The sequence below is a fragment of the Humulus lupulus genome, chromosome 8, assembly GCF_963169125.1.
Source record: "Humulus lupulus chromosome 8, drHumLupu1.1, whole genome shotgun sequence".
Classification (NCBI taxonomy): Eukaryota; Viridiplantae; Streptophyta; class Magnoliopsida; order Rosales; family Cannabaceae; genus Humulus; species Humulus lupulus.
The window spans coordinates 28,005,001-28,018,449 of NC_084800.1; the positions used below are offsets into that span (position 1 = coordinate 28,005,001).

At 32.3% G+C, this 13,449-nt stretch overlaps 2 protein-coding genes across 2 annotated transcripts; one reads left to right on the forward strand and one right to left on the reverse strand.

Annotated features, from left to right (window-relative positions):
- Positions 1–802: 802 nt before the first annotated feature.
- On the reverse strand, positions 803–3,255 carry LOC133796532 (peptidyl-prolyl cis-trans isomerase FKBP16-3, chloroplastic). The gene is made up of 7 exons (XM_062234086.1): positions 3,119–3,255; positions 2,772–3,028; positions 1,906–1,989; positions 1,657–1,706; positions 1,534–1,582; positions 1,320–1,394; positions 803–1,203 (listed from the first exon to the last, which is right to left on the reverse strand). The coding sequence occupies exons 1-7, from the start codon at positions 3,153–3,155 to the stop codon at positions 1,081–1,083; spliced, it is 675 nt and encodes a 224-aa protein (XP_062090070.1). The 5' UTR covers positions 3,156–3,255; the 3' UTR covers positions 803–1,080.
- A 271-nt stretch (positions 3,256–3,526) lies between these two features.
- Positions 3,527–7,414, forward strand: LOC133796533 (membrane-associated 30 kDa protein, chloroplastic-like). The gene is made up of 11 exons (XM_062234087.1): positions 3,527–3,778; positions 4,172–4,281; positions 4,412–4,522; positions 4,786–4,850; positions 4,927–5,008; positions 5,101–5,175; positions 5,674–5,744; positions 5,832–5,914; positions 6,592–6,656; positions 6,821–6,895; positions 7,018–7,414. Exons 1-11 carry the CDS (start codon positions 3,649–3,651, stop codon positions 7,135–7,137), a joined length of 987 nt encoding a protein of 328 aa, XP_062090071.1. The 5' UTR covers positions 3,527–3,648; the 3' UTR covers positions 7,138–7,414.
- Positions 7,415–13,449: the final 6,035 nt, after the last annotated feature.

Consider the following 13,449-nt stretch of genomic DNA (forward strand, 5'->3'; position numbering starts at 1 on the left):
CTCTCCCACAAAAGTGGGTACCCCTTGGGGCACAACCCCAAGGCTCAAGTCCACACTCTATATACCCTTACAAGAGAGTATTCTAAACCAATGTGGGACTCTTCCTCTAGAGAGTCATTAAAGCACATTTTCTATTTTTTTTAATAATTCATACTCATATATATTATAAGTTCCAACAGTATGTGTAACATTTTATACTATCTGCCTTTTTTTTGAAAGAATTATTCTGTCTGTCTTGTATATTTAACTTTTCTGAATATTCACATATGCATTCTGACCACATTAGTCTTTACTTACAGTACTATCTGACAATGATTATTGTATATAACAAGATAATCTTGACTGTTTAATTATTGTTTCCTGCATTTACTTGTGTTTTTCCCTGTTTTCATTAACTATTCAAAAACTACAGTCTCTCCGAAATTCCAAATCACTTTGTAAAATATTTACACCAAACGATTGTTTCAATTATTCAAATTAAATGATTTTTTTTGACAAATCATAATAGATCACTAATATACAGAGAAAGAACACTCTAAATGTCTGACTTTATATATTCTTTCAACTATTTATTTTAATGGAATATATCCTCTCCCAAATACACTCCTTACAAATATTTATTCAACTACAAGATGGAAAAAAAAAAATATGTCCAAAATAAGCAGCCCAAATATGGTTTCATTTGTCGAGGTTTTCGGGTTCACAAAATGCAGTGAAATAAATATATCAATGATTAATCAAGAGGATAATTATAATAACCCTCAATCCAAACTATTGGTTACGAAGTCTACTACTAATAGACTCTACAAAATCTCCTATGTAATTTATATATATAGTAGTGTTGTATATGATGATCAATGAAATCTGTATAGTATGTCTTAAATCATTCTTACTTACAAAGAAAGAGCAAAGCATAGGAAACACCGTCCAAATAACTTTAGCATTAGCCTTTTAAATGCTATTAACAGCTCAACCAAAAAATAAAATAGTTGGGACATCAGCTGCATATATACTTAGACCCCTTTTTCCATGGTCAAGTATATAAAGCAAGCAAATGCAAATGCAAAAGACATTGTGCCGTTATTCCTCTTCATCAAATTCCAAGCCTGGTATGTATTCCAAACTCACGTCGAAGATGACTGGACTATTTGGAGCCACCCTTGGCCTTCCTGGAGCTGAGGTTAGACCTTTGGGGAATGCCAACTGATCCAGAAACACACCAAAGTTAAAATATCCAACCAAGCATGTGTAGATTATTTTCAAACGAGTAAAAAAAAATAATAGTAATTAAGCCAAAGGTGAAAAGAACAGGTCTTAACTGAGCCTGGAATGTAGAGTCGGCGCTTCCCTCCAGCTTTCATGCTCAGCAGGCCTTCATCAAGTCCCTGAATCACCTGTTTTACTGGTTTATGTTAGCAAATATTAGAATTCATTTCACTTTTTTTTTCCTTTTGGAAGAAGAGGAAAATAGGTTTCACTCCTGCTTAGGAACTATATAATATCTAACTGATCTGCAAAATCATTTTGTCTTACCTGACCAGAGCCAACACGAAAAATGTAAACCTGACCCTTCTCAAGAGAGCTGCAAATTAACACGTTTAGTGAAAACAAATTCAGGAAAAGGGCATGTGATGTCATGTGCTTATTTTTTTTTACCTGTCAAATATTTGTCCAGATGGAACCATGGCTACATAATTAGCAGCCACCTGAAGTTAAGAGAGTCAGACACAATGGCAACCAAGTCAAATGTGCAAGCAAAGAGGTTCACTACAATGCATGTTGGATCAGCTCAAAAAGAAGAGATTACTCTCAAAATTTGACACAAACTAGTGAATCAGTAGGAAACGAACTTCTAAGGATTCGTCTTTAGTCAGAATAATGCATAGCCAAAGCCATTTTACACACCTGAAAACCGACCGGAGGACTAGGACCGTTACCGACTTTGATGTCCTTGAACTGCAAACCAGATTCTGTAGTTACCATAGGTACCTGCAATGAAGATAAATCTTTTGTAAGATTAGTCTCTGCCGAGTAATATGATTTTCTTAAAGAGTAAAGCTATGTCAAGCTGTTACAACTTACAAGATCAACACTATAATGGCTACAATTTATCACCTAATTAAAGCTTTAATAACTGTCAAAACATGAAAAACCTTCCTTGGTAGCTCAACAGAAAAGAACACCACTAAGTTTAGATTGAAATAGACAAAACCAGCAGCACAAGACCAAGTTTAGATAACCTCAGCAACAAACAATGGTATCAAAACAGAACAAATAGAACAGCAGCACACAAAGAACAACATAATCAAACTTTTAAGCGGTTCAACCATGGGAGCTCACAGTAGCTCAATCCACTACTAACTCCAGCAACAGTCAAGTACAAGCCAACTCAGAAAGTATTTCCCAATCTCTTTCAAGAACCCTAAACTCTCGAGTATTTCTCCTTTCAAGTTGAACTTGAAGTCGAAGTTATAAAAAAAATGAAATTACTTTTTGAGATATATATATACTCAGTTGCAAGCAATAATATCTGAACAAACTGACATAACAGAAAAAGTAACAATATCACAAGAACCAATATTAAGTGATGGAATTGGAGATGGTATAGAAAATCTTAGTGAAATCCCATTATTGTATTTAGCAAATAACAATGTGTCGTACTCTTAGTTTGGTCTGCCTTAGTTGCAAATATTTCAAGAATAATCACATTATAGAGTTAAAAAGACCCAAAAAAGATGTTGTAGATAAGGGGGTAGGTAATCTCACCATACATTTTCAAGCTCCTTTTCACAAGCATCATCACAGAGCTTAGGCTTGTCCTCAGGAGGCAACCCAGCTCCATTGGCTGCAAATGACTCAACAAAGAGACTTGAAGCTCCAAACATCAATCCAATAACTTCCCTTCTTCGCTTACTTAGCTTAAATTCATCACAATTTGAAGCCTTGAGTTCCAAGTTAGAACATCTCACAACAACACTTGGAAATTTCCTACTACAAATCCCTCGGGAGCTATCGAATGGGCTTTTACCTAACACACAAATTGGGTTGTATAAGATGTAACAATAGATTAGATAATGGCATTATGAACAATTCAAGTCAAAATAAAAGTGGGTTTTACCTAATGGAAGCAGCAGAGTTGAAGAAGAAGATGCCATTAGTACGAGAAACTGGAAACTTTCAAGTTTGTAACGTTCAGAAACGGATAACGATATCTTTCTGGTTAATATTGGTTTGTGTCACAGAGGGCTGAGTCAGCGCTTGAAGGTTATTTTGGTCAATTTATGGTCTTAAATGGGCCACTTACAACGTGTTATAACCTTAGGCCCAATGAGCCAATTAAGTGGGAATATACCATAAAACCTGAACACCGGATATCTTTGGTGGTTAGAATTGATTTGTGAACACAAAACTGAGTCAACGGTTTAAGGGTATTTTAGTCAATTTAATATCTTAATTGGGCCGGTTGTAACTTGGATAATAATAGGCCCAAAAAAGCCCGTTAAGGGGGAAAAGAGTAGAGACCTCAAAACCTGAACACCGGAGAATCTCTCTCTGACAATTTCTGGTAAGTGGGAGTGATCAGTAATCGTTTTCAATCCTATCTGAATACCCAAATCTCTGCATTTCAACTGAATTTTGCCCCCAACAATGGCCGCCAAACCACATATATTTACGGGATTAACCCTCGCGTCCACGCCTGCCTCTTCTTCCTGCTCTAACAGCCTCAGTCTATGTGTGGTCAAGAGGCCTCTCACGACGTCATTCTTCGGTGCCGGAGGTACGTCCCTCTATTGGGTTTTTCCCAATCTTCATTCTACTTTCTGGGTATCTCATGAATTTTCAATTTGTTCTCAACTGAGTTGCTTTTTGGGCTCGAATTCATGTTATTGATATGGTAAATACTAGTCTAAGAGTTCAACCTCGAGTGAACAGAACCTAACTTTTGACTGAGAGTGTTAATACGATGCTGTTAGTTTTGTGAATCTTCTTATTGTTTAGTAAAATTTGTAACTTCATTACATTATTGCGAAACTGAAACTACATAGCTTTGATGATTTTGATGGATTGGAGTCCAAGAAAATTGCAATTGCTGTATCTCCAATTTAACTTTTTAGCAAAACTATCTGCATTTACTAATCTTTGGCATGAACCATGTGCATTTTTGGTTTAGTTGGAGCACTAAAAGTTGAGGTAGTCAAGTCAGCTCGTTCCAATAAAATTCGTGGTGGTGCTCTTGGTGCCCGTATGAATCTTTTTGATCGATTTGCTAGAGTTGTCAAGGTGATATGTTTTACAATGTTTATAAATACGTATATGTTTTAATATGATTTTTTTTACTAGGACTTTTTTGTTGAAATCATGGCTTCTAAGTAGTTTCATTCTTTTTCTTTCATTTATGGTCCAATTCCAGTCATATGCCAATGCAGTCATAAGTTCCTTTGAAGATCCTGAGAAAATTTTGGATCAAACGGTGATTGAAATGAGTGATGACTTAACAAAGATGCGTCAGGCCACAGCACAAGTAAACTCCTTATTCTACTGTTGTTTGTTCTTCCTACATTCCCAAGTCCTTCTCTCACCCTTCTATTGTTTATTTTCTTTTTGGTATATCATGATTTTTTTTCTTCATATATTGCTAAAAAAAAGAGGGTTTCCGTGGTCGACTGTAGGTAACCTTTTATTAGCTTCTTGCATTCCAGTTATATTGTAGTTACATTGCTTTTGTAGTTTATCTAGTTATCTTTATTTACAATTGATCGTTTTTTTACCTTTGATCTTGTTAAGGTATTGGCATCTCAAAAGCGGTTGGAGAATAAGTACAAAGCTGCCCAACAAGCTTCTGAGGATTGGTACTGCAAGGAATAACTCTTCCTTTTAAGCTATATGCAAAGAATTTCTGACATTACATTGTATTGTCTTACTTAGGTACCGGAAGGCACAATTTGCCTTGGAGAAAGGAGATGAGGATCTTGCACGTGAAGCTCTAAAAAGGAGAAAATCTTTTGCAGTGAGTTCAGCATAATTTGCATAGTGGCATAGGCCTGGAAAATTGCATATATGTGTTTATTAAGCATTTAAACACCTCTTGCTCCTTTGCAGGATAATGCTAATTCTTTGAAAGCTCAACTCGATCAACAGAAAGGTGTTGTTGAAAATCTTGTCTCTAATACACGGGTAAGCTAATTTTGTTGTTTGTTATTGTTGACTTTATCAAGTGTAGCAACAGCTGTGAAAACTTCTCATGCAGTAGGGTTCTCTGAATTATACAAAATTCTGTTATTTAAAAAAATTTCAAAATTAATCAAGGAACATATTTCTGATTGTCAGGTCTTTCTGTGTCATTCTTTCTCACTCTTTTTTTTTTGGTCCTTTTTTTTCATCTAATGGTTTGCCTACAATAGGGTTCTTTGTGTTTTTTCATGTTGTCAAAGATTTGAACAATGTCTTTATTTTTATTTTTTTGTGTTGTCAAAGAGTGGAACAATGAAAATAATTTTACTTTTTATTTCTTCTAAATCCCCTTCCCACTCTTTATGGGTCTGAATTGGAATTTGAGTAGAAGGCTAACACGACCAGGCTACAACAGCATGGGATTTGACCTTCAGCTTTGTTGATGAGTAATTATGCAGTTACTCATGATTTATCTACCTTATGTGATTAACTTTTTGCTAGCTTCTGGAGAGCAAGATACAGGAAGCAAGGTCAAAGAAAGATACCCTGAAAGCACGTGCACAGTCTGCAAAGTTTGTCTAAACAGCCCTTTCATGTTATATTATCTGTTGGGATTTTTTATAATATTTATAGTAATTGTTACTTGCATGCTTCTTTAGGACTCAAACCAAAGTAAGTGAAATGTTGGGAAATGTCAATACAAGTAATGCTCTTTCTGCGTTTGAAAAGATGGAAGAGAAAGGTAAAGACTTCAGACTTTAGAAATCACTTGTTGAGCATACCTGTTAAGTTTGTCCTGGATTTTTGCTTTTATGACTGAAAACCCAGATCTATGTCTGCCCTGAAAGCATAAACAGCTTCAACCATTTTTTTCTTAAAAAAATTCCAAATCATAATCATAAGATTTCTGTCTATTTTTTTTGGTTTACTCACAAAATCTATAGATGAAAATGGTTTACAAACACACAGGAAACAATGCGTCTAAATCATAAGTTGACGATACTCTGTGTATGTGTTTAAATATATAAATAAATGTATTTATTTATAATCCTGTGAATTTTTTTTTCTGAGTTTATAACATGTAAGATATTTTTTGAAAAGACAGCTATATCCTACATTTTTCTTCAGTGGGGGAGTTCATACTTGGTTAGCTAGTATGTGTTGTACGGTCTTGGAATGGTAGAATCCATTACATTGATGAGAGTTGTTTTAGAATATATTGGACCAATGGAGTTATATTTAGTTTTCCTTCTACATTTTTCTATGGTGAGGAGTTCGTGCATGGTTTGCTAGCATGTGTTGTACAATCTTATAATGATCGAGTCCATTGCTTTGATGAGACTTTCTTTAGACAATATTCGGCCAAAGAAGTTATTTTTAGCTTTCCATTTCTTTTGATATTCATTTTCATCTCAACAGTGATGGCAATGGAGTCCCAAGCAGAAGCTCTTGGTCAGTTAACTTCTGATGATCTAGAAGGAAAGGTAGCACTGCTTCTGTTTCTTACTTTGTCCAACTCGCTATTAAATCTTATGCAGTTATATAGTAGTCTTACGCTAAGATGTAATATATCAAGCAATTAGCTACATGGAAAATCAGTCTGAGGACTGGCAAATAAGCACTATACTGATTTTTAATCTTTTTGCAGTTTGCATTGCTAGAGGGCTCGTCAGTTGATGATGATCTAGCAAGCTTGAAGAAGGAACTTTCTGGCAGCTCAAAGGTATGATTTCCCATTTTGCATTTCAGTTAGGACAGTATAATCTTGAAATGATGATTTCCCATTTTGCATTTCTTGTCGCTTTTTGTTTTTTTAATATGTTTTCACTCTTTATTTATTAACAGAAAGGCGAACTTCCACCGGGAAGAAGTGTCAGTGCCAGCTCAAACACACCATACCCCTTTCGAGATGCTGAGATAGAGAGGGAGCTCAAGGAATTGAGACAGAAGGCTAAAGACTTCTAATTTTTATGTGCATTGATCAAAATATTGGTAGTCTACTCTCTACTCCCTACTACAAAAGGCAAATTCAAATTTTGCTTTAGTTTCAGCTGTTTTTTACATATTTGTATAGGGAAAGGACAAACAAAGCCCATCAGTTTGGTATTAGATTATAAAACCAAACTTGAATTAAATTGATTCTATGGTGTATGTAAGCAGCCTGAGCTTCATGCTTATGTAAACTAGCTTTTGGATTATGTATGACACCCCACAAAATGTATATTAAGATTAATTTTGACAATTTCTTTGTTCAAATATGGAATATGTGCCGCCACCAATGAGAGGAATAATCATATTATTATTATCTAATATTTTTTCTTGGTCTAAGTACTACTATTCTTACTTGAATATATATTAGCACAATTCAAGTGTTTTAGTTATAAAAACAAAGTATGCTTTGACTACTTGTTATGCAATTACAAGAGTCGGAGTACCACCGCCCATTGTTGACAGTCCTTGAGTTTGAGATCATTACCGAGATCATCATCAGAATTCAGGAGCCAACTTAGTAACTTCCTCTCGAACGGTTTTCATATTAGTCAAAACACAAGATCAACACCCACCCCAGTTGGTCAATTCAAATCTTCATTTTCACATCGACCTCATTGCCCTCCTACACAAAATGACAAAAAGAAAACCTTTCTTTGATAATGAACGGGGCAAATTGGTAAATTTGAAATGTTAAATTTTTCACAAATATGTAGCCCTTGACACATTCAACAGAACCCAGTTGCTTCCCCACTTTAAGCAACAAAACCAACCAAGTCCCCCTTTATAATATATTTCAACAAGCTCAAGCATGAATTTGACTTTTTCACACACCTTGGTCAACACGTAAGTAAAGCTCATTAAAGCCCACCAATCTAAACCATTTAATCTCTCTTCCCAAAACGCTATAAATACTCAACCACACTTTAAACTGATATCTCACACAAATCTACAACCAAACCCAAAAAAGAAAAAAGAAAAAGCTCCCATTCCTTTCTTTTCTCGGCTCCCAAACAGAAAAACGAAGAACCCCAGAAAACATATATAAGAGATCTTTGATTTCGAAGATGAACTTCCAAAAGAAAAGTAGTGTTTTCATTGTTTTGATTGTTGTAACTTTGGTAGTGTTGAGCTGTGCCAAAGTAGAAGCGAGCAGAGTATTGTCAGAGGATTTTGGTAATAATCAGGTTCAGCTTCAGAAGTACTCGTCATCGTCGGTGCTGTACGAGAAGGCCAAGTTCACCATGGCTTTCTGGCTTGAACGCCTGGCTTCGGGCCCTAGCCCCAGAGGACCTGGTCACTAAATTTGACCAACATTATTCTGTCTTTATATAAATATATATTATTTTATTTATATGATACAATTTTATTTTTTTATTGTTATATAACTAGGATTATATACAATTGTAACACAAATTTTGTAAAGACATATTAGATATACATTTGTTCATTTAATACTTGTTTCGATATGAAATGTCGTGAATGCATGGAACCATATTATATATATATATATATGTTTTTATTGATTTAATTTCGTTCAACCTATATTATATATAACTAAATATGTATATATATAATACGTATTCTCTCGTGGAAATGGCATAAATCCAAATCAGAGACATTGACATTAGTGCATATCGATCATAAAATATATGGCATCATTAGATTTGTCTCCATGTATCCTATAAATGAAAGTGTATATAAATATATATGGTAGGTAAGATTATAGTAGTGATTACCTAAGTATATTTTTAGTATTTTATACATTCCATAAGCTGCAATTTTTTTTTTTTACATAATGTATATAATGTAGTTAAAAGTGACATTTCATACATTTTTAAGAAATTCAAAATAATATGTAAGTTAGCGAAATTAAGATTAAAAAAATTTGTTGCATTATTTCAATATTTATACGTGTATGCAACATGCTATTTGATTTGAATTATAATTTCGGTATCTTCAATTATTTAGAATTTTTTAAAAATTTGCAAGAAGTCCCTACAGCTATATTATATACCTTCATATAAAAAAATATAATTACAACTTATTTATGTATCTAAAATACTAAAAATACCTATAAGTAACTATCCAATAACTTTCCCATATATATTACGTATCTCTTCTCTCATATGTGGAAATGGAAGTGTGGCATTATTTGATTCCCAAGCAACCAAATGAGAAATATTGATAATTACTGTGGGTTTCAATTCTATTATATACTAATATGTACAATAATATAATATTCGAATTGAGTAGGTTATTTTTTTTAAGTTTAATTTTAATAACCTGCATCAAACAATTTGTTAGTTTCTAACTATATAACTTGGTTCATAATCATACTCTAATTACGTAAGACAATTACTATGTATAAATAAACAAATTATTATCATAAATTTTTTAATTGTTCCAAACATTTATGTAGTACTTATAGAAGACCACTCAGTTAAGGTATTAGGAAATACAATAATAAGATCGTTATTATCATTTATATATGCATATATATATATATATATGTGTGTGATTCTTTTTCTTTCAAAGCATATACCTCATGCATGTCCCAATTATATCTAGGCTAATTAAGTTGTGTGCACCGTACACCTTTTCATTAATTATTTTATTTATATATTATATATTTATTTCTCCACCAACTCCACAACAACCACGAAGGTTATGGTAAGTATATAACAAAAAAAAATATACATATTTATATATATATATATATTTATATGTGGTAAGTAGAATTAGTTAGTTTAGTCGTAAGGCGTGCCTTTAAAAAATATCTTCTATATAAAAAAATGGGTAGATGATCATTTATTTTTTGTTTTAACAATTTTTTATTTTTTTCGGTTAATTTTAATGGAATATTATTATATTTAACAGAATATTATTATATTTAAAAATGGATTGTAAACATGACTTAAACTTAAATAAATAAATAATTAAAAAATAAAAATATAATATTTTTTAAAATATTTTTAAAAAATAATTATTTAAACATATAATATATAATCTTTTGTTGTCAAAACTCGAACAAACATAAACTTAAACAAAAATAAATTTATTAATTTATTAAAATATGATATTTTAAAGATATTTTGTGATAATTTAAATAATTAAATCATATTTATTTAAAAAATAATAAATACATACATATCATTTTTTTTATCTTATAAATTTGTGTGATAGTTTTTTTTATGAAGTAATTGAATTTTTTTTTCTTCATCAAATTCACCAACATTACGAGATACATTAAAAACTAAAAAATAGTTGATTAATTTTTATTATTAATTTTTTAAAAATATTATTATATTTTATATATAAATTATGTATCCTTGTAAATATATATCTATATTAATGTTGTATTTATGTGTCATATATATAAATATTATTGATATAAATATTTATATATACTATAAAACTATAATTCATTTCATTATATATATTAAAAAAAAAACAGTATCTGTCTTTATTAAAATTATTATTAATATTTGCAACTTTAAAATTAAGCAAATGTGTATTACATGTTCTAAAAACACACTTTTTGGTGTACTAGAGATAAAATTCACGCAAATATATATATAGCTTCAAAATATCGTATAACATTGAACGTGGAAAATTAATAAGTCTACACTTATATATAAATGTTATATTATTATCATTAATTAATCCATGATTTAATTTGGATAATACTAAGTACGTACGTTTTTTTTTTTTTTTGACTTTTCAGGGCAGCCTCCCCGACATGTATGATGCTTCTCGAATTTTAGATCGAAAGGTAGGTTGCATAGATTTTTATTATGCACTTAGAGTTTGTGTAAAAAATTCATTGATTAATTAATGATTAAGTAATGATGGGTGCACTTAAATATGTATATAAATATTATACATAATAACGTAGTTTAGGTTAATCAATCACATTTATTAAATCTGAGATTCATTATATTTATATCAATATGTGTAATGTTTGAGTACATATTTTTGGTGTACGTATCATTACTCTTAATTAATTAACTATTTATGAATTGATAAATACTAATACCAAAAATAAAACAAAGAGAGGGAAAACTTCACGTTTATTGCATAGGTTACTTACACGTAATTTCCTACTGTATATAGATCACTATTTAATCCCTTTATAAAGTTTAAATTAAACTTGAGTACCTTAATTAACATATTTGAATTAATAATTTATAATTATATCTAGTCTATTATATAATATAATATTTGTATGTTTGTACATGTATATATACTAACCTCAGGTAGCTCAAGTGGTAAGGGCGGACTTGAGGATCTTACCCATCCCAGGTTCGACCCCCCACGAGCAAATAAATGCCTTCTTGGGGCCACTGGGGCAGTCTCCGGTTGAAAGCGCCAGGGCCTCGAGGGATTAGTGGGGGTGGGGCCCCTGATACCCTCGGTTACCAAAGTACATGTATATATACTAGGTAAATATAACTTCCAATGTACTTTTCTTTAGTTTTAAAGTTATAAACATGTTTATTCAAACATGTATTTGTTAGATTAAAATGAAATGTAGGCATATAAACAATCATATATATATGTAGGCGGAATTAACATATAGAATGAACATATACAAAAAGATGATCGAATATTGTATAAATCCAGTCATTGCAATTGATAACTTCGATCTAGCTTTAGATCTACAAAAGAAAACGAAAATAATTAGAATGAATACACGGACTTCCAAGCTCTCACTAACTCTTTTAGATGGAGTTACTGAAAGTCAGAATGAGCAGCGAGCTTAGGGACCGGTACTCTATATTTATAGAGCAAGACCTACCATCAGAATCTCTGCCACAAATTGAGATATTTTCTCAATCAGTTGGGATATAAAAAATCGGGATACAACAAAATCAGGTAACAAACAATGTTGACCATTAATTAGAATATTTTGTCAATAAATTAAATATTGACTTTAATATATTAAATCAATTAGTTGTAACAAATTGATTTTATATACCAAATAAATATTCTAACATTCTCCCACTTGGTCAGCATTTTAATTAATGTATTACTTATGCCCGACGATCATCCCTGTTAGATAATAAACACATGAATCATGGCGATAGGTCCTCTTTTTATGACGAGTATTATCCTCCATGTATTACAATATATTTATTACATAACAATGTAATTTATATGGCTATGTACTTAAACGAATAAACCTTATGTTTATTCAGGTCCTATGAAGATAAAATTTTCTCAAATAAAATTAAGATGCACATAAATATGAGAAAACATCAAAATAAGAGTTTCATTGATAATAACTTCAGTTTGTACAAGGGAACCAAGTCCCATGTTCACTACATGATCCTTGAATTTATGAGGTGGCAAGTCTTTCGTCATAGGATCAACAATCATCAATTCAGTGCTAATGTGTTGAATGACCACTTTATTTTCTTTAACACGTTCTCTCACGGCTAAGTACTTGATGTCGATGTGCTTGCTTCGACTACCACTCTTGCTGTTTTTAGCCATGAATACAGCAGCTAAATTGTCGCAGAACATTCTCAATGGCCTAGATATAGAATCTACAACTCTAAGACCTGAAATGAAACTCTTTAGCCATACACCATGCGATGTAGCCTCAAAACACGAAACGAACTCGGCTTCCATAGTAGAAGTAGCAGTCAAGGTCTGTTTGTTACTCCTCCATGATATAGCTCCACCGGCAAACATAAACACGTAACCAGAGGTTGATTTACGTGAATCAGTACAACCAGCAAAGTCTGAATCTGAGTAGCCAACTACTTCTAGGTTGTCGGTTCGTTTGAACATGAGTTTGTAATCCTTAGTACCCTGAAGATACCTCATAACTTTCTTTGCAGCTTTCCAGTGGTCTAATCCCAGGTTACTCTGAAATCTTCCTAGCATTCCGACAGCAAAGGCAATGTCGGGTCGTGTGCACACCTGAGCATACATCAAGCTTCCAACAACAGAAGCATATGGGATGTTCTTCATTTCTTCCTTTTCAAAATTATTCTTTGGACACTGGCTCAAATTTAATCTATCACCCTTAACGATAGGAGCAACACTTGGTGAACAATCTTTCATCCGAAATCTCTCTAAAACTTTGTTAATATAGGTTTCTTGAGATAGACCTAAGATACCTTTGAATCTATCTCGATGGATCTTAATGCCAATGACATAAGACGCATCACCCATATCATTCATCTCAAAGTTCTTTGAGAGAAATTGTTTCACCTTATGTAGCATGCCATTATCATTGGTTGCAAGAAGAATATCGTCCACATATAAAACAAGAAA